Source organism: Poecilia mexicana, unplaced genomic scaffold (genome assembly GCF_051168715.1).
Source record: "Poecilia mexicana isolate PSO_F unplaced genomic scaffold, ASM5116871v1 scaffold_13, whole genome shotgun sequence".
Lineage (NCBI taxonomy): Eukaryota > Metazoa > Chordata > Actinopteri > Cyprinodontiformes > Poeciliidae > Poecilia > Poecilia mexicana.
In genome coordinates this window covers 25,435,895-25,459,871 of record NW_028263382.1, presented here as the reverse complement: position 1 = coordinate 25,459,871, position 23,977 = coordinate 25,435,895, and the positions used below count along the sequence as shown (strand labels likewise).

The 23,977-nt window shown below is 40.7% G+C and overlaps 1 protein-coding gene across 1 annotated transcript; it reads left to right on the top strand.

The window, feature by feature from the left end:
• The first annotated feature begins 2,604 nt into the window (after positions 1 to 2,604).
• si:dkey-103g5.4 (uncharacterized) lies at positions 2,605 to 22,708 on the top strand. Its single transcript, XM_015007473.2, has 32 exons — positions 2,605 to 2,766; positions 3,140 to 3,319; positions 3,582 to 3,702; positions 3,830 to 3,910; positions 4,025 to 4,241; positions 4,331 to 4,493; positions 4,780 to 4,968; positions 5,059 to 5,233; positions 6,244 to 6,383; positions 7,166 to 7,342; positions 8,181 to 8,311; positions 8,395 to 8,552; positions 8,888 to 9,115; positions 11,422 to 11,760; positions 11,838 to 11,986; positions 12,251 to 12,509; positions 13,378 to 13,530; positions 13,625 to 13,782; positions 13,893 to 14,033; positions 14,358 to 14,499; positions 14,589 to 14,740; positions 14,914 to 15,039; positions 15,259 to 15,448; positions 15,578 to 15,652; positions 17,471 to 17,581; positions 18,797 to 18,856; positions 18,992 to 19,108; positions 19,270 to 19,421; positions 19,665 to 19,751; positions 20,857 to 21,003; positions 21,138 to 21,320; positions 21,467 to 22,708. The coding sequence occupies exons 1-32, from the start codon at positions 2,662 to 2,664 to the stop codon at positions 21,581 to 21,583; spliced, it is 4,923 nt and encodes a 1,640-aa protein (XP_014862959.2). The 5' UTR covers positions 2,605 to 2,661; the 3' UTR covers positions 21,584 to 22,708.
• The last annotated feature ends 1,269 nt before the right edge of the window (positions 22,709 to 23,977 follow it).

The window sequence follows — 23,977 nt, the reverse complement described above, 5'->3', positions numbered from 1 at the left end:
GAACAAACATGAAGATATTAGGGTCAAAGGAACTACTAGCAATGATTAAACTAAACAGTCTATATTGGTAACCGATGGAATATGTATTTGTTTGAACAGTTTTGATTACAGTGCATTAAGGCAGAATTAGTTCACTCACTCAAAGAGCGTTTCTCACAAAATGGACATGTCGGCTATTAGCAACAACTGCGGCGATCTTTACTTTGGGGCTATGTACAGGCAAACCTAAGTTTCTGAAATGAGTCGTCGGCAAACAACACGTTGCTCAGTTCGAACTGAACACGTATGAACTCTTTTGAAACATATGTAGAACAGAATAAACATCTTTCCTGGATGCAAACATTTGCCATCAACACCCAAATCACACATAGTAGGGTCTTCTATTTTATTGGATAGAAAGTACTCTCTGACTACAGCCACCATGTTGTTTTGGAAAATGCTTTGAAATAAGAACTTGTTGAGAATTGCCCCAATAAATAAACAGGCCCTGAATAAAACTATAGGTTCAACTGAGGTCATGAATAGATCTGAGGGGTCCTTTTGGCAAAACAGTCATCAAGCAAAGGAAAGCAGTGTTCACTCACATAGAGCGCCAACTCAATAATCAGTGTCATGGTAGGATTGAGAAGAACAAATAGAGTAAGGTGATCCTTCAGCAACAGGCAGGTGCTCTTTCTTTCCCCCTGCTGCTTTCCTCTGAGCAGTCGCTTTACTGTCACTGTCACCTAACCTCACTGGCCTTATAAATCATTCAGTTCCCCACTGAAAGCCATGCAGACTAACTGGCCTGGTGCATAATCATTTGTGGAGAACATCGGAGTGCAGAATTTTGTCAATGGACTACCCTCACAGAGTATTACATCTGATTTTGTTTTTTTCTTCAAACCATGGACCGTGGGTGAATCACTTCAAGAGTTTGTGTGTGAAGCAGAGGAGTTCATGGGAAATGTTGGTCAGCAAGTCAGTATTTGAAAAAGAAAAAAAAAACAACTATGCAAACATGCAGATGCATGTGGTTTGGCATTTTGCAGTGGCACTGAGTGCAATGGCCCAAGAGAGATACATCAGTCAACATAACAAGGAAAATCTGCACTGCCAGCCAGGTAAGCTTTCCCAACTGAATTTTATTATGACTGTAACAGTAAGACAGAGTGACATGTTTTTGCACATATTAGGTTTCTACTGTCCTCCAGCCAGCTTCAGTCCGGTCCCCTGTCCTAGAGGCACATATGGGCCAAATGCTGGAGCTGTGTCTGAAGAAAGCTGCCTGACGTGTCCTCCACAACACTACTGCCCTCGACCAGGCCTGCCCTCCCCCCTGGCCTGTGGTCCTATGGCTGTGCAGCCTTTGTCTGGCCAGGATGTCTGCATCTGCTCAGGAAATGGACAGAGTTTTCAGGTGTTTCTTCCAATGTTCGTTGTTCGGGTGTTTTTACAAGGCATAAAGATCAGCACAGCAATTCCTACAGAGTGAAGAAGCATCCGCTCCAAGTGTGCTTATGGTTTCTTTTTCGTCTTGTTGCTCTTTCCTCACAAATACCGTGAAAGGAGTAGCTTCCTGACTGTCACTCAGAAATATTAGACGATAAGCAATCTGTAGCTTCAAGCCAAGGGAGTTCCAGATAGTATTACTGTACAGAAGGATCTAGTTTCCCCATGTGGCTGAAGTTGCATAGGTGTTGACCTCTCTTCTCATCAGCTTAGGATCAAGGGAATGAGATTTGGCCCTGGTAGTCTGTGGGAGAACACTTTTGTGTAGAAATATGGCTGCAAAACCTTGAAAATTGAGGACTTGCTGTGTACTTAAAGTGGATCAGAGATTGTAAACATCACTGTTAAATGTGAGAGTTTTCTGACGCAAGATAGAAAACCTTTATAAATCCTTTAAAATCTTTCTCCTCCTTTATTATAACATTTATGATACATAAATAAGCATACAACACTTGCAACCTTTGGCCAGAGATATGATGGAACAAATTAATTTTGTTGTACAAAGGTATAAGTCAGGAGAAGAGTGCAAAAATAATTTCCACAGCTATATTTATGTATTTCCTTTTAATTCACGTACAGCACTTTGAATTGCCTTGTTGCTGAAAATGTGCTATATAATTAAAACAACGTGAAAACAGCATTCAATAGAGAAAATACAGGACTACGGCGAGGTTAAAAAACTGAAACAAAGAAAGAGAAAAAGACAGAAACTGGTCTACCGGGGCAGCCAAGATGTGAGCTATGGTAACACTGGAGAAGCAGAAAGAATTTCCTGCTGTGTTCTCAGTCTGACAATCTTCTGTGTTCCCCATGGAGGCAAAGCATTGTGTTAGGTTATAGGTTTGAACATGTGTTGCATGCAGTTTGTAGGCAAAGAGTCAAATCCGGTACTCAGAGAGATTGGGCAAATGCTTAGTTGACAGTAGCATCTCAGCAGCACCCCTAAGGAAGTGAAATAGAGCAGAAACCATAAATGCAGAACCTGATAAATAAGGAAAGTTGCTGTAGTTGAAAGTATCATGTTTTTGTTTTCATTAAATCTTTGTCTTCGTCATTTCAACCAATCGGCAGATCGTTTCTTAGACCTTTTTATTTCTCCTTTTATATCCATAGAGAACTGATGGCCGTTGCTTCTGTACAATCGGATACCAGTCCAGCAGTGATGGAGAAATGTGTGTGCAGCAGCTGTACAGCATTTGCAGAAATGGAAAGTCTCGCACACAATATGGGGACTGCTTGGACCATCACCAGTGGTCTCTTCACTGCAAGGACAAGGTAAATGCTTGCACTTACGATATGGCCCTTCACATACACTAAGGAAGAACTAGGGGAAAGGTCTTTGGTTTATCTTGTTCAAAATGATATGAGACAGGAAACTCATACAGAAGATATGTATGACCTGTTTAGAGAATGCGTCGAGTAAGCACACAGTCCACAATCACTCCGGGTAATGAGTACAACCTGGATGTCTTTGCCCTTTACCCCATGAACCTGACAAGCCTCCAAGCTTAATAAACCCAATTAATATTTAACCAGAAGCTGCTTCCCGTGACTTTTGCTCAGCAGTGATTTCATAGTTGTGTTGGTTTAGAGGAATTAATTAGAGAACGTACATGTCACAAGAGTTGCATTGGCTGTTTTTCTGCAGGTGTGCCAAACACCAGAGGACTACCATGGTTATGACAGGGAGCTGGGTCTGTGTGTGTGCAGAGAGCCTCCTGGCAGAGCTGCATGTGGAGGCCTATGCAGGTGGAAGCCAGCAACCCATCTGAAGCTCCAGTGCAGATATGATCAGGATATGGCTCTGACATGGAGCTATGAAAGTCAGGTGGACAACAGAGTAACACTGATAAAATGTACCAAATGACTGAATGTTATCTTATATTTTAAGTATTCAATGTTTTTTTTTCACCCAATTGTTACACTCATATTCATGTCGCATTCCTATTGAATAAAACACAATAGACAAATAAGCCTGTTCCGATAATGCATACATGCATGTATTGTCATCTTCATTGTGAAACTGCAGCCTCATCTCTTGTGTTGCATTGACCTATTAATGGTAAAGACTTGTCATTGTGTGACTGCAGGTGTCAAGCGTCTCGGGCGGTGTGCTGGAAGCGGTTTTTGAAAGGTGGGACTCCCGGGGGACTCTGCAGTGCCGCAGCCATCGCAAACCCTCACGTCCTGTCTACATTGTTCAGACAACAGGTGGAGACGCACTTATCACAGACACGTAAACAATAGGATTTTCCTATCTAGCAAGGCTGATTTCTTTGTGGTTCCCTGTCACCCTCATGACCTCCTTTTTCTTCTTCGTCTGTATCACGGCCGCCAGAGGCAGGACTCTTTGGCCTGCTCAGCGGTCTCCCAGAGGAAATCCAGCAACTGTTTCCAGACCGCACACAGAGCTCGACCGGTTTGTCACTGCCGCACGCCAATCGAAATAGCAATGAACGCACGGAAATTCTCAACTCTTGCAAACCAAATTATTGCGTTATTGATACTGTTGTTCTGCATGACTGATTTACAGACGAAGATTACGAAGTTTTAGATGAGATCAGCGGTGTGGAGAATATCAGTGATGCAAAAAGAGAACCTCGTTTCAGACAGTGGAGCAAAGACCCGAGTGATGTTGAAGACCAGAGTGTGTCGAGTGTAGCTGGAGTCCTCAACCCGACAACATGTCTCCAACTGGGGGATGTTTTACTGTTCACCGTCAGCACACGCCATTACCCGCTCTACGACATGTAAGTCAGGTGGTGGATTCTTCCAGGTTTGAGTGTTTTGCTACTTTTGTTTTGACATTTTTGTTCATCGTCTCTTGCACTTCTTCCAGCGACAATCTCTACAACACAAACAGCGATTTTGACTGGGGTGCGCTCCGGCTGCTGGAAGAGGAGTTGACCCTTTCCTGGACTCCTCCTACCTTATTTTCGCTGGTGTTTAGCCACCAGGGGGTTTACGTCTTCACGCTTAGCAGCAATCGGCATAAACACATGGTAAACCTCAATTCAAAAATTAAAGCTACTTTGTTACGTCGTAATTTTATTTTGTAAAAAAAAAAAAAAAAAAAAATCATTATAAAAACATATAATTTCAAAAGCGGATGTATTATTTTTTGCTGTTTTGACTTTTTTTAAAATCTCGTTTGTGTTTGGATTGAATTGTCTAATGTTGTCATGATCAATACTAAGAACAGCACATGAAAAAAGTTAGCAGATGGCTCATGCAATTTGTGACATAAATGGTAAAGCGTCGCTAACTACGGATGCCAATGCCTTTCAGTATGTGCGAGTGATGCCCGCAGGGGGCCAGTGTTACGAGCCTGGACCCTTCTTCCCAACCATTCCTCGACGTCTGACCCAGATGGGAATCAGCAGAAGACGTGATCTGTTGCTTCGACCTGATTGGCTGGTCGCCGGCGGGCTGTTGTTTGGAGCTGTGGTCGTTCTCTGCTTATGCGTCGCATTGCTGGTTCGTCTTTTTTTTTTTTTTTTTTGGCGCACAAGCGTTTTAGACGTTCACTAATCTTATATGGTAACTTTAAAACATTTGCGTTTGTAGATTATGTTCCAGGAATACGGGTGGCCGGAAAAGAAGCCAATCATAACGAGGTATCGCTCGTTGCAGCTGGCCTACCAAATGGATGACTACTCATCAAAAGGCTCAAGGGTTTTCACAGTTAGGAAGACCCATCGGAATCAACAGGCTAGGCTAATGAAGGACTCCATTCAGCCAGGTGGAATACTCCGATTATTTACTCATTCTTTAGAAGCCTAGGAGATAATTTGTTTCCCGACTTACATTCAGATGTGATGGGCAACTTTAGACAAATGCACCTGCAACGTGCACCGACCCCACGTTCTGTCCAAACACCGGGCCTTTGAGGACCCCAGTGACTTCTTACGCAACACCGACACTGACCTTTGGGTGGTGCAGTCATCCAACCAGTTACTGTTAAAAAGACTGACGTCACGAAGCTGATGGCACGTGTACAGTGACGAACAGCGAAAAGGAAAACAAGCATTTTTATCAATGGGGCCCTTTCTTCCGTTTACTATTGTACAGCTTTTGATGCCATTACTAGGAAGAACCAAGCAGAACCAAGTAGATGTTCCAAAACACACACACATGAACAACAGCTTTTAATGAACCTTTAATGCAGCTCATTACAAGGGCCCTTGTAAAAGTATTTGCAGACCTTAAATTTGTCCATGTTATTTAACACACCTGTCAAAACCTTACAGAAACTCAATGAAATAGATCAACACACACTGGTAGTAATGGCGGGGTGACATTTACAGCAAGCTATAATCGAAGAAAGAATTGATGGTATGATTCAGCTAGAGCTATTTCTGAAAGAATGGGAGAAAAATTAATATCTCCCAGTGTCCAAAGTCGGTAAAGACCTACACCAAAAGAGTTTCAGATGTAAATGTGGCAAAAGGTAGTTCAATAAAGTTGTGATCTGAGGGGCTAAGTACAGGAATTAAGGATTCCACGCATTTCTCCAAACAGGTAGTACTTTGTGATTTTCTATTTATCACATCCACTCACACTAAAACAGGTGGAAATACCCTGAAACACTACATTAATTTATGGTGGCAACATCACAAAAACCTTAATTAATACAAATACTTCTCCTGAAAGTTGTAGATGTTCTTCAAAAATAATTTCCTGATGCGATTTGAAATACTTTTATTCCCTCTTTTTTTTTATCCCTGTTTCTCCCTGTTTTGTGAAGAGCAGGCTGCCCGGATGTTTTGGATGAGTTCTGGGATTATGAGCACCAGGTGGATTTGGAGGCTTTCAGCAGCAACACTTTCTACAGCCTCCTGCTTAAACAAAGCCTGTCTGTCACTGCGAGACTGGGGCAGCTCACAACGGAGGTAGAAACTTCCGGATTATTCGCCACGTAAACTGGCAGCACGGGAACCGACGCTGATTCCCTCTTTTATCCTTCGCACACTTAAGCCTGTTGCTTCAGTGAAGCAGAACTGTTCAGGAACACAAAATCCACTTGGGACTTTGTCTCATCAATTTGCCAATCCATGTGTTAAATATATTTCTTTTAGTAACCGGGGATATTGTTGGTGCCTTTTTTTGTTTGTTTTTTTTTTGTTTTGGAGTTTGATGTGAGAAAAACCTTTACAAAGTAAATCTTCTGTAATTTCTTATGGAATTATTTTATTTATCTATTTTTTTTAGCTTAGCCCTGAGGCTGGAGTCTTCTCATAAAAATTAAAGAACATTCTAATGAAGCGCATCTTTACATTCACTTCTTGACTTCTAAATTGATTTCATAAAAGCCCTGAAACATTGTGCACGTCTTCTCTTTCATCGTCTCCTCTTCCTCCTCATGTGTGCTTCACAGATCACTCAGGTTCATTGAAACAGGCTAAGTATCACATACGAAGGTCTCTGTTTTCTTCTGGGCACTTCTCTTTGTCCCGTGTCCTTCCTATTTAATTGGCTGGATGCAGTTTAGAGAACAGATTAATGTTACAGCCCCGAAGAAGTGCAGCAATAGACATGTAAGAAGAGACGGTGCTGCATAAATGCTTATGTCTCCTGAGGATTGGCGATGTTTGCTGAGGCTGCATGATTGCCGGCTCAGATTACAATAGTTGTATGATGATTTTGTCTCTAATGTGTTTTTGTGTTTGTCCAGGTAAAAGAGATGTATCAGGGAGTCCTTGGGAAACTACAGCTACTCCACCCAGGCATGATTGCCGAGGAGAGGGTGGGGGAAGGGTACGAGAGGATGAGAAAAGAGATGGAGAAAGAAGTGGGGCGACGGAGGGCTTTGGCCTCCCAGCTGCGAACTTTGCTCGACAATCAGCTTGAGGTACTGTACAAGTCTCATTATGGCAGTGCTCTTACATTCTGATCTTTCCCACATATTCTCATGTTGGGATTATACATTTCAATATGTTTTAGTGGGATTACGATTGTGAAGAAATATAATTAATGCACCGTGTTTGCTGCAGCGCCTCCAGATTTAATGTGCACCTCTCAGCTGCAACATTTGCTGCTACGTTAGTATTTTAGGTTCTCTGATGTATTTCGATCTGGATGTTGACTGGGCCATCCACGCAATGAATGTATTTAATACAGTCCATTGTAACTCTGGCTTTATGTTTGGATTCCATATTTAATTTTTCACCAGACATATTGTAGCGTCATCTGACCAGAACGCCATCCCCCACCTGTTTGATTTGACCCGGCATGGTTTTTGACAAACTGCAGAAGTGATTTGTTATGAATTTATTCAGTTTTTGGGGGGAAAGATTCAGACTCAATTGGGCTCCATCTGTTTCAGGTTTTTGATTGTTAAAAGATTCACACTTTACCACTGTTTCTCCCCACATCTTGAATATCTTGAAGATTTTAGTTATGGGACGGCAAACTGATTATCGAGAAGTATAAATACATTTTTAAGGCAAAGTAAAATCATAAATAAAGGTTTGTCAGATTGATAAATCTAAATATGCTTGTTCCTTGAATTTTGTGGTGCTTCTCTGCCAAATAATCAAGAACAAGGTGCATTTAATAATACATCCTCTCCGACAGTATAACAGGCAGTAGGAAGAAATGCCAAACACTGTAAATCTTGGAAGCAACCAACTAAAATGAACAACCTACCAAAGAGGATAAGTGAAATAGACGTGACTGGTTCCTTCTAGGTTCTGAGACGAGATCAGCAGGCCAAGCAGGGGGTCTACAGTGTATTCACCACTCGATGCAGGGAGTGCACCGGACTGCTGTCCAAGATTTCCAACGGCAATCAGGCCTCTTGTGAGCTTCACCAACAAATGTAAAAGATTTGTCAAGTATGGATCGAAGAGATCTGAAATAAATACTATGTAGTTTTAAATATATTTTTCCACCAATGTTAAGTTTGACCCAAAGGCTGACGTGCCTTGTGGATGAAATGGGGGAGCTGGTGGCAGCAGAGTGCCACCGTCAGGGAGCGTGGGGGCTGTTGGGTGAAGGCACCGGGGCCAAGCTGCTCTGCCCCGGCACGGGAACCGTCCTGACCAAAGACGACATCTTTGGTGAGTCAATGAGCCCTGGAAAAGAAGAAGAAAATAAAGATCTTCAGTACTTTCTGAAGTAGTATGACGATGCCATGAAGGACTTCTTGAATGTTGGAGGAACAGCACCATCTACTGCTAAAAACGTGTGCTGCAACAACGAAAACAAAACCTCTTAAAACAAATAATAAAATTGCAAAAACATATAGCCTGTATCAAGAAGAAAAAATGATTTAAATAAATCCCTTTTTTTATTCTAAAATACTTTTCATAAGTTAGATTTGTTAATTGGTAGTATTATCAGGATTTTTAGATAAAAATTAAACAAAAAATGTCCAACCTCTGCCTCCTCTCAGGTCCTGACGGGTCTCTGCGTGTCCCTGCTGCGGTTCATTGCGATCCAGTCACCGGGCTCATGAAGCCAAACCCTCAAAGCCACATGTTGCTGAGCAGCGGCCATACCATGGCAGTGCCACCTGATTATTTCATTCACCCTCAGACTGGCAGAGTTTTACCCATCGTTGGCAACGTGGCCTATGATCCTGTCAGTTCCACATTAGTGTTTACTACGGACCTCTGTACAGGTAACACTGCCGATTCCATCCTACCACACATACTGTGATGAAACAAAACGCCATATTTAAGACGAAGAGAATACTGAACAGAATAGAATAGAAATATTGAGGTGTCACAGCAACGAGTTAAGGTAAGTGGGACATGCATACTCACACAAAGGTAAAAATCACAAAAAATAAGAATAATGGACTTTTACAATAAAAACGACGCTGTACAGGTATTAAAAGAAATTGCATAGCCAAACTGAAAGTAATGTGCAGCTGAGTAGATTAGTCTTTAGAGAAGGAAAATGTGACATCAATAAATATGTACTTAGAAGACAACAGAATATTTACAGGAATCGAGGAAGCTGAGCAAACGGGGATGTGTGAGTTACAGCAGAGTTATGAGGGCTTACTGAGTTTGTTTGGAGCAGATATGGCTATAAAGTCATAAAAAGTTGCCAAGAGGAAGGATCTGCTGCTGGTAATAAAAATAAACTCAACTGCAATAACAATTATGCATCCTAAAGGTTAATATAAATCCTTTACACTGAGGTGTTTTATAATGAAACAATTGCGTACAAATGCAGAACGACTAAATAATTTAAAATATATGACATGTAGAGAACTAATCAGGTGTTTTTTTTTTTTTTTTTTTTTTTTAGATTTTGAAGTTAAAACACAATGTGAATTGTTCAGTATTTGGTAGAATTGCCTTTTAAAATGTATGATTTGGGTCAGATCTTCTGGGTGTTCTTCCACAAGCTTCACCCAGTAGTTTGCTGGAAACCTTTCAGGCCTGCCCACGCATTTTCTATGAGACTGAGATCAGTGTTTTTGAAGACAACTCCAGAACATTGACTTTGTTGTCCTTAAACCACTTTTTTAACACATTGACTCTTAGGAAAACCCATTTCTACCCAAGATTATTCAGCCAGGATTTAGCTTCTTGGCTAAAGATTTGAGATGTTGCTTCAATATATGCATGTAATGTTCTTTCCCCGTGATGCTGTCCATTTTGTGAAGTGCACCAGTCTCCTTTGCAGCAACTCCCACACTTCACAGCTGGGACGGTTTTCTCAGGCTTTCTCTGTGATGGACACTATGATCAAATACTTCAATTTCAATTTCATTAAAGCCCAGGACATGTTTCTAACAAATAGGTGTTTTGTCCTTGAGTGCCTTTGCAAACTGGAGTCTGGCTTTTTTCTAAGTAATTTGGAGAAATTGCCTCTTTTTTTATTAATTTTAGCCCGTGTAAGTACACGGCCCATATTACTGGCCATAATGACACTCTCTTACCACCAGGATCTTCAGAAGGTCTTGTGCTTTTCTTTTTTTGGAGGTTGATACACACATTACACACCAACGTATACTAATCTCTGGGACACCAAACTGTCTTCTCCAGTGGTAGGATGCCTGGACATTTCCATTAATGCTAATACTTTCATTTAATAGTTGAATTATTGAATGTGAAATTGAATTCTTCAGGAGATACATGATTGGTAGAGCCCATCTGAGTGTTTGTCTACAGTATAAATACAGATGTTCTACGAATGTTTCGAGGTTTTTAGAGATGGAGAACAGACTGCAGAAAGATCAAGGAACATGGGGTCAGGGATAAGATTAATGGAAAAGTTTTGAACGGTAAAACAACATGAGGGATTTAACAACTTAATGCCGTCGGCTGCCTACTGTCGCCACATGCTTGTTCAGTAGCAGGAATTGCTGCAAGGTCACTTACTCAATACTATCCACTGAGTTATTGGTGTAATAATCTGGATGTGACAGTATTGTGAGCTAGGATTGAATTGGAATGTCTGCCATTGACTTTTTATTTGTTCATGTTATTGGAACGATTTGGCTTTATGTTTCTGTATATACTATATAGGCTTGTTTGTATATGTAGTGGTGCCTTGAGATGATATTTGTGGATTAGGTTTGTATAAATGCAATAAACTGAACTGGAACAGTGGCAAGAAGTCATAAAGACAGTCATTAAATCAAGGCATTACTTGAAAATTATAATCACATATGTCAGTCTGAGTAAGCTCAAGCTTTATTGCAAAGAAGAAGGGGTTAAAATTTCAGTTTCCAGATGTACAAAACAGATAGATGCTGATTGTAAAATGCATATATTTTCAATGAACAGTGGTTCTAAGAAAAGTTGTGACTACTGGGAGTAAATACAAAGGTATGTCAAATTTTTCTGACTTTTATTCATTAAAAAAATTTGAAACCATTTCTCATTTTCCTTTCAGCTCACCAACTGAGTAAACTGTCTTCCTTGATTGTAATGTGAAAAATACTTTGTGTGCTTTTCGCTGCATCAGGTGATGTCAGAAAGTTGGACAGCCCCCTCCTTCCATTTCTTCCTTTTCCCACCTCCTGCCCCTCAGAGCTGCCCCTGCCTTGCATTCGTCTCAAAGGCCTAAAACCAGGTCATAGGTTACAACTAGGCATGCCCGCGGCAGACCCAGACACAGGCGTCCCCGTACCCACCCTGGCAGTGACCATCCACCCACAGACTGGACTAGTTTACCCCCTGGGAAGGCTGCATACCTGCCCACTCTCCCGCCTGCCTCAGCCAATACAAATTGGCTATCCCATGCTGGACTCCAGGACAGGGAACATTGTGCTCACTGTTGGGGTCCATTTAGATCTGGTGACAGGTGAGCGTTGCTAGATGTCTGTTATTACTTAAATTACAGATCTTTTGTCATTTGGACTTGCTCTGCTTGTCCTCTAGGAGATGTACTGCCAGTAGGTGGAGCGCTGCTCGGCGAGGTCTTCACTGAACCTCTGAGTGGGCAGATGGTGAGAGTAGGAGGAGTCACCATTAGAGCTGGACAGCTGGTGCCTCATGCAGGAGGATATCAAGCATTATTAGACAGCAAGGTACTTGATTAACTCCAACTCCAGTAAAAATATGACTTGCTGTGCAATACTTGTCACGATACCAAGATACGAAACGACCAAGCAGTGAGGAAAGTGTTTCGTTTTTCCTCCTCGTTTCCTGGTGAGCTATGTTTTATGAAACATGTGATAAATACATAACACAAGCACAGACTTTGAGAGTAAACCAGCGACTCTAAAGCTGTACGTTTGCAGAGTTGCTTTGTAATAAATTACCTTGAGCGACAGATGTTTTAATTGGTTCAGGTTCTGGCTGAGATGCTTAAAGCACTGGACCTCCTGAAACCGCTAACTGATGACTGGGGTTCAGACCCGACTCTACAAAATATGCAGAGCCATCCGGGCAACGAGAACATAAGCGGTCGACTGGACGATCTTCTAGCTGCGAGCAAGGAGCTCGAGCAGGCCTGGGAAAGGAGTCTGCACTGTGGGCTGCAGCTGTGGACCCGGTTTGAGATGCTGCTGGACTGGACTCTGCACCTGCAGCAGGACGGTGGGACACTGGGTAAGGAGTCCTTGTGGAAAAAAAACAAACAAACACATTTTGGACCATTTTTTCCCTCTGTTCAAGGTGTCGCTTTGCTCTCCGTTGCATATTTAGTTCCTGGCTTATTTTTCAATTGCAAAATGTGAAAAACCCACACAAAGGCAACAAAATACAGACGCCTGACAAGATCAGCCAAAGAAGAGTAGAGTAGTTTCAAGGGGGGCTCTAAGTATTTAATGAGGGATCATCCAATATGAGTGTACGTGTCTGTCCTGGGACGGTCTAATAGAAGTGAGGCTGCCGATTTGGCCTTTGAAAAGCTTGAAAAACTTTCTCAACTTGTCTCAGTGAAAGTGGAGCAGTCACCTTATCCACCATATTTGTTTTGAAACTGAGACAGAGCCGGCCAATGAGCAGTGAGCACACACGTGCAGACAAACAGGGTCTTTATTTTTTTTTTAAGTCTGACATTTAAGAGTCAGAAGCCTAAGAACACACATTTTCTAACCCAAAGTCTTTTCACTTGACCTTTACATATCACAGACAGCTACCCTTTACAGACCTAAGCATGTGACCAGTTTGTCTCATATGAGCCTAAATTTAACCTTTACACCATTATTTTTCATTTTAATGGGGAAATGCCTAGAAATACTATGGAGAACAAAGAATATCTTTACTTATTCTTTGCTAGATGTGATTTTTAATGTTGATATAAAGTTCTATAAGACCATTAGCAAGCGTCTGAGGCTCAGAAAACAACAATTTCTTTTTAGTAAGAATCTTGTCCCGCCTTATTTTACATGATTTTATATGATCTTTATTTTTCATTAAGTTTATTTAATTTGCTCATCTTTGCGGTATGAATCAGGCGAAATGCCTCTGCCAGCTTCAGATATGTGTCTGCCAGCTCTCCTGGGGATGGAGTATCTTGACCCTATGGGATCCGGTCTGAGTGTTCCTGTGCTTGGGTGCCAGAGGGATCCCATCTCTGGGAATGCAATTCCTCTGGCAGGAACCATGGAAGACCCTAAAGGAAAAGGCATGTTGATAATAACAAGAACCTGCAATTCTTCATTTTAGAATAATGCAAGATATTTACATCAGCGAGTCAAGCATGTGCTTGCACCCGACAGGCTTGGTGGCAATCCGTTATGGAGCTCAGGCTGTGGATCCAGTGACTGGGCTGTTGGCCCCAGTAGTTGGAGCAAGGCTGGACGTGTCCAGCAAAAACATTGTGCCTATGACGTCTTCATTCTGGCTGATGACGGCGGAGCAAACCGATGGTGTACAAGTAGGTGCACAAATCCCTAAATCAAAAGTTATAATGTAGTAAATGAAGTCACATGGACGATAAGGCAGATAACTGATCTGGATCTTGCTTTTTCTCCTGCTCTGTGTCAGGTGGAGGCGCTGCAGAGGGAAATGTGTGGGAGAAACTCTTACTGGCAGCAGCAGAGGCAGCGTGAGGAGGACGTCCTCATCGATCTGGACTCGGCTTTATGCCAGCATCTCTTCAGTGTCACAGATGCAAATTCTCATCAGGTCAGCAGGGGGAGTTTTTATGCTGTTTGTAAGGAATAGTGCTTTCATAGAGGAAGCAAATCAAGACTTTTCAAGCTTTTTGAATGTGTAAAAATAAAAACAGATAAAATAGATTTTTTTAGAACTGTATTCATGTCAAGATTCTAGATGTTGACAGAGAATGCAGAAATGACTAACTGCATCTTTGCTCTTTGAGCTTCATAAGAGGATGTATGTGCGTGTGTGTGTGTGTGTGTGTGTGTGTGTGTGTGTGCGTGTGTGCGTGTGTGCGTGTGTATATGCTTTATTTGAGCTTGAGCGAATAGTCTGTATATATTCCTGCAGGTCCAGTGGTCAGGGAAGCAGCTGAAGGAGGCAGCTGTCGAGCTGCAGGATGCTGCACAAACTGAGGTCCAGAGAAGAGCAGCTCAGCGCTCGTTCCTGGCTCTGGTCCTGCCGCCACATGCCTTACACATCCTTACGTGCGGTAACATCACTTCCAAGCATAATGCCACTTTGCAGTGTTTGATTTGCATTGCAGCACAATAAGGTATGAATATTCATGCCTGATTGTAGGCGATGAAGAGGAATGGGACCAGCAGTGTGGTTGGCACTCGGCCCTTATGTCTGGTCTCGATAAGCTGGATGTGTGCATGGATCAGCTGCAACAAGACAATGAGACGTGGACGTCCCAGCCAGGAGACTGGTCTACAAACCTCCATGCGATGGTAAGAACAATTGTTTCTAGGCTTATTTCTGACATCACGGCGGGGGCCTTTTTTGTTTTTTTTGGCCTGAAATAATAATTTTAAAAAAATCCTTCAGCAAGTCTAGGTTTGTTCTCAACAACAGCACTTTTTGATCATAAGCTACTAACAATATAAAATCATTGGGTTTTCAGGACAGAGAGCTGAGGCACCGAGAAATATGGGAGCAGTGTTGTTCCACACAGACAGCGGTGGATTCTGCTCTCACGTCGCTCCATTTTGTCAGACTTGTTTCTCGGCTGCGTGCCAACACAGCCCAGGTGAAGACACAGAAGTGCTCATAAGATTTACAAGACATGTTATCGGCAACTGGATATATGTTTTTTTTTAAAAAAAAAAAAGCTAAATATCGTATGTAACAAATTACATACAGGAGATGGATTAATTGCATCTCTGTAGATGCAATTACTCATCACTGATGTGCAGCTTCAATTGTTAACTCTTGTAATGTTCCCATTTTTCTGTCTGGCTGTTTATAGGCAGTACTTTGTGGACAGTTTTGGTACAAAGACTATGGCCTGATCCAATGCAGTGAATATAAGCCAAACGTCACCATGATGGCTCTGCTCCAACAGAGGGTCGTACCTCTGCTTGAACGACTGAATGTGATCCTGGAAGAAAAACCTTCAACAAACCTGTTGTCCAATATCTGCAACCAGCAAATCTGCGGTACAGGAGCATCAGCCAACTGCATCATCACGCATCTCACATCCAAACACCAGTGCTGGTCTTTTACACGTGGAACTAAAAGGTTTACAGGTCGTTTACTGTCTACGTCTGTTTTCTGACGTGCCTTAGGCTCGTCGAGAAAGCAGGAGTTTTGCCTGGAGATCCCGTCCAGAGTGTGGACAAGCTCTGTTCCAGTGGTGAAAGGTACGCCCTTTGTTCGCTCTAGTTAGGCCCGAACCTGTTCACGCTCGTTGAAACAACCAAGAGGTTTGTTTCTGCTCAAAAAGGAGACAGGCATTTCTAAAAGGATAAAACTATGTAAAACGAGTATAAATATCCCACAAATTAACAATTTAGAAAAAAAACAAAACTATTTTATTCAAAAATGGTCAGCTGAAAACTTTTATACCTTTCTCAATAACCAAAAATCTTTATTGGGATTACAGCAGTCAGGCCCTTCTCACAATATCCGACCATCAGTCTGTATGTTTCCACTGGTGTAACTTTGTGTTTAAAGTCTTTGACATCATTAAACATTTGTTATTTTTTTTAAATCACTTGTCATTATTTTTGTGATAGGATTAATTCTTTTCAAATCACTTCTGAAATTAATTTTCATGTCAACTTATAGCTATTTTGCACTCTAAATGTTGGAGTCTGCTGCGTAACAACGTCCTTATTCGCAAGCTCAAACTGTTTCACGTCGTCGAGAATGTAATTCAGACGGACTTCAGTAGATATGTGTTGCTGTTGGATTCTGATGTGTTCTGAGAACGGACCAGATCAGAGTCTGGAAGGATCTGAAATCAGGAAGTGGAAAAATTCGGTTGAATCAGTTTGCTTTGGAAACAGATGTCAGCAACTTCCAGTAAACTTTATTATCACTCTCTTCCCTCTCATCACTGGGCACCAGGTGTTTCAGTGACGTCTGGCTTTGCCTGTATGCAGCCCAGATGGTTACACTAATAAAAAAAAAATCCTGTCCTAATTTAACCAAAGAAAAAGAACGTTGAAAGTCCCAACTTTTAAACACCATTTAGACATCAGTAAAAACTCTCATTTTGAGTTTCATCTGCACTATTTGTGACTAGTTTTCTGCGGATTACAATAATGTTTCCCTCAAAATGAAATATATTTATAATAATAATAATTATTATTATTATTTTTAATTATTCTATTTACGTTTTGATTTTGAATGTGTTTTCTTCTTGTTGCTCCTTTCGGTCACATTACCAGTCTATCACTTCTGGGTTGAATATGCCATAAGACATAAATGATCTTAGAGCAGAGATGGGTAGAGTACCCAGAAACTGCTCTCAGGTAGAACAGCACCTCCTCAACATATTTTCACTCAGTTAAAAAGTAGCTGTCCAAGAAATTAATCAGTTATGAATAAAATAGTACGGGTGTGCTGTGGTGACGCAGGAGTTGCACACAGCTCCTGCGTCACCACATCCAGGCCTTAATCCTGGATGTGGCCGTCGCAGGTTCGATTCCCGGCCTGGCAATCTTTGCCGCATGTCTTTCCCCATCTCTCATTACCCACTTTCCTGTCAATTCACTATCAAATAAAGGCTACTAGAGCCAATAAAACCTAAAAGAAAAAAGTATTCCATAAAAAGACTGATTAAGAATCAAATGACTAAACACAACATCTCACTTGATATTTACTATCAGACACAAATATTACAAGTAGGGAATGTGTAGATGTTGGCAAAGTACTTTCAGTGACGATATATAGTGTTTACTATATTGCTTTTATCTCTAAATGGCCCAAATGGTGTTATCTTCTGCTCTGGAACCTGGAACTTATGTTTAAGATAACACTTAAAGTGTGTGCAAGATAACGAAATCTCAGTTAAACCAACTTTAGGTGTGATTCCCCACGAACTGGCATCCAGGCTTTCTCGCTCATGATTGGCGAAGGGCACCAGACACCCAGAATTTAACATTTCTGTCTCTAATTTACAGTGAATCCCTTCATTTGATTCCAGAGTAAATGTCTCCCTTGTGTGTCCAAAGGGAACTCAACCCAGTCACTGAGAGAACCTGTAAATGTTGCTGAATCCCAGGACGGCATCCTCCAGACCTGCTCTCAGCGACAGACTGCGTTGTCTGGCGTTCGCTCGCAGGGTGAGATACGACAGCTGCCCTCATCTAACTCCCCTGTGGAAAATGTTGTGCACTCTGTAGGTAGTTCTTTCTGTAGGTGGTAGATGTTCGTGCATGATGTGTGGTACAGCAAAATGTGGTTAGCCACTGTTAAGTCTGTTCCAGATAGCGGTAGCATACAAACAACTCAGAATTCAGTGAACACTGGTTAGAAGCAGCATGAAACCTTCCTCTCTTTAAGCTTTAGATGCCGAAACAGAAGCGTCTTATTTGTCCTCGTGATGTGAGTTGTTGATCAACTGAGAAACAATCACTAGGGCGGCCGGGGGCCTGGGGGGTTGGTTTACTCGGTCGTCGCCGAGTAAACCAGAAAACGCAGAACAGACGACAATCAGTGACAGAACATGAGCAAACACTGAAATAACCAGAACCGCAAACCAAAGGGATTCACAGAAACACAGAGCCCAAAGTGACATAAACAAACTGCAAAATTCATACAAGATGTGGCAAAAATGATGCATTTAATTTCTCAGAAATTAAATGCATCATACTTTACTTACTTATTTAATAAAGTAAGTAAAATATTACTTAAAGCAGACTGTTGTAAGGCTTGAACAACCAGTGGAGGTCATTCAAAACATTGGAACGACTCATTCGAAATAATCTTGAGACATTCCTAAGCCCCTTACCAGACTCAGAGGCCACGAGGTTGTCCTTTCTAAAGGCCTCTTAAAGCTCTTGTAATGTTTCCAATCAATGGTCACTTCAACAGTTAGGATTACTTCAAATTAAATGTCTGGTGTCTAAAAAGGGCAAAACTTCTTTAAAGTAATGAATTTCTCATTAGGTGCACCTGGCTTTACATTTCAGCATTATCAAGTGTAAATAAATGCTGGGTTGTTGTGGCTTATTCCTTACCATTTACAATTTTTCTGATTATGACCTTGGAAATATCTCAGCCCTCGACCATTTTAAGTGACACAAGCTGAAAAGCTTCTTGGCTCTCGTCTCCGACTTTCAAATGGTATTTTCCAGATACTGTTGATACATGGATGGAAGAAAACAGTCAATCCTCACCTCAGTTTCAGCATAAATATGATCTAAAGAGTCATCTGTCACAGATTTAGGGTTATTAAATTTATCTACGCTCAGATTTTTGCTGTTTGTGTTTTTTCTGTCGTGCACGTTCACCTAAACCCAGGAACTATCCACATGACGGTCCTTGTTTCTTTACAGAGAGTCAGCAGACGAAGGACCCTGGTCGGTTTACACACGCAGCCGTCATTACTACTCCAGGTATTCCTTGTAATATAAGTAAGAGTCTCTTTAGGACCACATTTTAGTCCGAAACAGTACATTTACTAACAGTACATCAAAACACAGGACGCATTTATGGTCTAGACACCTCATTAACTGATTTGTGCCCCTCAGAGGAGCAGTGGAAGAGGCTGGTGGAGGTCTCTCCTCTCTCCCTGTTCTTAAGGGACTTGGAGCTTCGGCTGAAGGCCTGGGCTGGGAAGGCTGGTTTACTTGGACACGAACTTAGCAGTGAGTGCAGAAATTTTCATCCATAAACACTGGAGATGTTTGGTCAAATGTGTAAATACCTTCTGTTTTAGTTGACATCCACTGCAGCATGGAATCAAACTACCATCTGGAGAAATAAAAAAAGAACACAATTTACATAATTTCATTTTGATTAATTTCAGGCAGAGGAAGCGGTTTTGTGGATCTCCTCGATGCCCAGTGGGAATGCGAAGGAGAGCTGATCCCTTTGGACCTTTCAGTCCTAAACCCCAGAGAGTTCCTGGTCTACCAGCATGGATTATTCCTGATTGACACTCTGCATAATCTAAAACTGGTTGGTGCTCAGCTGTCAGTCTGACTGGAAACATGAACCTTATAAGCTTTGAAGCACAATTGTTGGTATTTAGCTTTTTCTTTTAATTCAGGCTGTGAGAAAGTCATAGAATATTCCATTTATTAATCATTTTTGTGTATGTTCTTTCAAAGTGCAAATAATGACATGCACCTTTACCTTGTTAGTCTCTATAAAACCTCAGATAAATGAAAACACCTTCGAGTTTTTCTTCCTTTGTTGCAGACTCCAGCTGTTTCACTTCAGATAGCTGTGAGTCTGCCCAACAACAACTACGTAAACAACGCCTTCAGGAACTCTTTCTTTTATCAGGTAAAGTACTGCTTTATGACGGTGCATATGCCAAGATTTATTTATTTGTGATAGCTTTGCTGCTTCCTGACTGGACCAGCATCATCACTCTAGTTTGAAAAAAAAAAAATGTCTTAAACTACACAATTTACTACAAATTGTCCCATAGTTTGGAAAAATAAACGGTTGAAATAGAATTCGTTGTGAGCTTTATTTATTACCAAAGTTATCAAAGCCAGGTCTGCTTTATACCAGCACCTTCTTCTCTCCCCTTCAGCAAAATTACATGCAAATGATCACGTAGCTGCAGCGTCTATATTTGAAATCTCTCCAAAATACACGTAGCTCTTTTCAGTTCTCTCTTTCAACCTCAGACTGCATCTCAAAGACTTTCGATTTCCACTCACCCGTCTTGATCTAAAGAGCAGCAGCTCCTAGCTGTAAAACATTTACACAGGTGACACCTGAAAAAAGGTAAACAATCCAGAATTACGTCCAGTTATTGGGGGTTTTTTTGGGAGTGGAGGGGTCACACGATCTGCGCTGCTTAAAGTTCAGAGTGAAGTTTACACAGTCTGTGATGATTCAGTGACCACATGGTGTTACTGAGCTGGACTGGCAGCAAACTCATCTCACCAAAATAGTTTTAAGAAAAATAGCCTTATTGCTAATATTTCACAAAACTTGTACTAAAACTGGAAATAAACACAGCACTTTCACTTGCTCAACTTTTTTCAATTTTTTTAGAAATATATATATATATTTTTTCATGGGAACAGAGAGCTGAAGTAATGAGGCCAAACCAAGCAGATTTCTTGTAAATAAAACCTGTGGTGGCGCTGTAACTTTCATTGATCCAGCTTGTGTGTTCTGTGGTTAGTTTCAGAATCGGCTTCAACGTTCAAACTGCTCCAGCGTTCAGCTTACACCACCAAGGACTGCAGGCCTTAAAGTTTTCTGACTGTCATAAAACAGTTAATATTATTCACCGAATCCTTATTTTAAATATAACAAAACGCAGTCCACTGAAATTATTGTTAGTAATGGGTCATGCATGTTGCATTTCAGTCCATCTCCAAGATGATAAAGTGATTCATGACCAGCTTTATTTTGCATATATGCACAGGAAGCAGAGGAGACGCTCTTTGTCCGCCGTCAGAGGCTGCAGTGTGTCGGTGGTTTCTCTCTGATGCTCCTTCACTGTCTCTCACACATTAAAACCAAAGACATGAGCTCCGACTTTAGTCCGGCCTTCCAGAGACTTTTCTTCAAGGTGACTACAGATCTATAAAATCTGAAGAAATCTATATTACGCTGGTATTTTAATTGCTATATAACTGAAGGTTGAAGCTGTAAGTGCTTTCAAAAGAGCATTTGTTTAATTTTTTTTTGTTCACTTCCTGCCAGACTCTACAGGACTGTTTGCAAGAGCTCTTTCAGGCCCGACTGAGCATCCGTTCTGGACTGGACCCAAGCTTGTGCGTTGGGTTTCAGGAGCAGGGTGACCTAAAGGAGGCGCTGTCAGACCCCCATGCTGTCTCACTGCTTCATAAGCTTCATAAACCAAGCAGAGGACTACTGTCCGAAGATGTAAGAACTGTGAATTCCCTCTCTGTATGAAACTAAAGGCATAATCTGCTTACTGGCAGTCTAAATGTGAATTTAAAGACTTTTAAGTCTGACCAGTTCCTTTTTCCATGTGTTGTGTGTTGGTTGATTTGTGTTTGTCCAAACAGGAGGTAGAGAAAATGCTGGTGAAACACAGAGAAGCATCTCTGTTATCACATCTTGGAGGATTTCTGAGAGAGAGAAGCTCTGAAGCCAAAGAGCCACAGGAGGAGCAGAGTGGCTGAACCAACAACCATCATTATCTAATATACTTGCATAGACCCTGCACTACGTCAAGAGACTGATAAAAGTAAAGATCAACAGATGAGTTCAGATGGAGGCCATATGAACAAAATAAAAGGTTTGATTCCTATCACTATCAGATAATACTCAAAACTTCCGGGTTTTCAGTTTTGTGTAAAGATGACTCTCTCTTTTTCCAAAAATTTAATTTAACAATATATAAATTTAAATTTATGTCAATGATTGTATAATTTCCTCACTTTTGTGCAATCAGGAATCTAAGCTTGAAAAAAACCCAACAACAAAAACATGTTTGGTTCTGAAAGTCAAGATCCTCAATTCAAGTGAATAAAAAGCAACCAGAACAAAATAAAAATGTTGATCCTGGGCTGCACAGTGGCACATTTGGTAGCACTGAGGTAGCAAGAAGGTCCTGGGCTCAAGAAAATCTACAACATACTTCAATAGATTCAGCTAAATAAAAAAAATAGGACAAAACGTCCACAATTTCTTCTTAAAAAGGGCTCATGTATACATTTGGAGTTCAAATAAAAGCTTATAGTATGTCAGTGATAGCAAGCCATTGTTGAATACTGTACATTTCTGAAAGCAAATGCATGAGTCATTTTTTTCATACGAGCGTTGCTCTATTTAAATCGTCTTAGTTGTGGTTAAAAGCATTTTTTTCTTGCTTCTCTGTAACTCTTGGGGGAAGAAGTGTGAATCAACTCCTCACAGGCTGCAACTATGCAACATTTTTCGTGTTTGTGTATTATTTAGAAGTATATATTATTATTATTACCGTTATTTTACACGCAAAACTGCTGAATGTTGCTGAATGCTTGACAAGATTAAGTACATCTATTTATTTATTCATTTTATTTCTAGCATGTGGGTTTGGAGTAAAACTTTACAGAACACTCTTCAGTTCTCAGTGAAGAGAACCCGTTTGTATATTTAAATGCTGTAATGACAGGAATGTGTTAAACCAGGTTAATATATACGTAAGTAATACATTTGTAATATACAAACAGAACAAGTTATTCTTGTTTTACACTGGTATGAAAAAAAAAACTGAGAGTTGAATTGTAATTCTAACCCTGCTCAATAAATCTGTAAAAAACGGATTCACCTCCTTCACCTCCTTCACCGATATTGCAAAATATGTAAAAATAAATGAATAGAGGGACCTCCACTAATTTATTCCATTGTAATTCTGCTGTTGCCCGGCTTGTGAGTAAAGAAAGTAAGAAGCAGGAGAAGTTTAGTTTCTTGGCTGTTTTTGATACATCCTCCACTTCAGCTGAGTCTCCTGTGGCGTTTTGTTAAAATGAAAGTCTTGATAATGTTTTATAAATTAATCCTGGCTGGAAGACATTGTTCCACATTAATTTCTTTTAATTTGGCCAAGGCGTGCTGCTTCGTAAGGTATTTTAGCTTATTTTTGTTTTGTCAAACAAGTCCTATTCAGGTTATTTGTTGTACTGGCTTGTTAAAAAAACAAAAAAAAAAACAAAAAAAAAAAAACATGGGCATGTACTCAGGATGGAAATCAGCTTCACAATTTATTCACAATTGATCAGCTTTATTTTATTTCTCCTTTTAATTAAAAACATTTTTTAAAAACTCATTTATTTGTTCACTCAGATTTTCCCTGTATCATATTACAGTTAGTTTGATTATTTGGAAAAAAAAAAAGTTTTTCCTAATAACCCCATGCTTCAAAGAGAACCTAAAAAACAAAAACTGCACAACTCAACGCCGTTTCAAGTTTTCTTTATTTGCAACCAGCACCGGACAAAGTTAAATGATGCTGTTTTCTGTCAACAAATGATTTTACAATTGAGGGTGAAACAATGTACCAAAGAATATTTTTGACAGCATTCAGGTTGACAGATGTAGATAAGATCAGTCATTTGTGGAGGAGAAGAAGAAGAAAAAGAAGAAGATATTTTTGCAGCGACAAATCAGTGATGCTTCTGATTTTGGCTGTAGTAATAGATGATGATAGGGATGAGAATGAGTCCACAGATGAGGGAGAGGATATTCAGGGTCCTTGCTGTTTTTGATGCGTCCTGAGCTGCGACGGTGTCTCCAGCTTCATTTGCAGTATTTGCCTTAGAATCAACAGTGATCACAATCACTTACATATTCATGGACAGTTGCATCAATGAAGATGAGATCAAAAAATAATGCTGAAATCTTTGCTATTTGCACCAGTCGTGTCACATTCAGATACAAAATCATTAATGCATTGGCATTCATAAAAACTGTATGACTTATGACTACAATAAAGCAGATGTTCCATCATCTGTGAGAAACGTATAGTATAAAAGATACTACATAAAATGTAAATATTTTTTTTAAAGGTAGAGGTAAAAAAAAAAGGACAAATG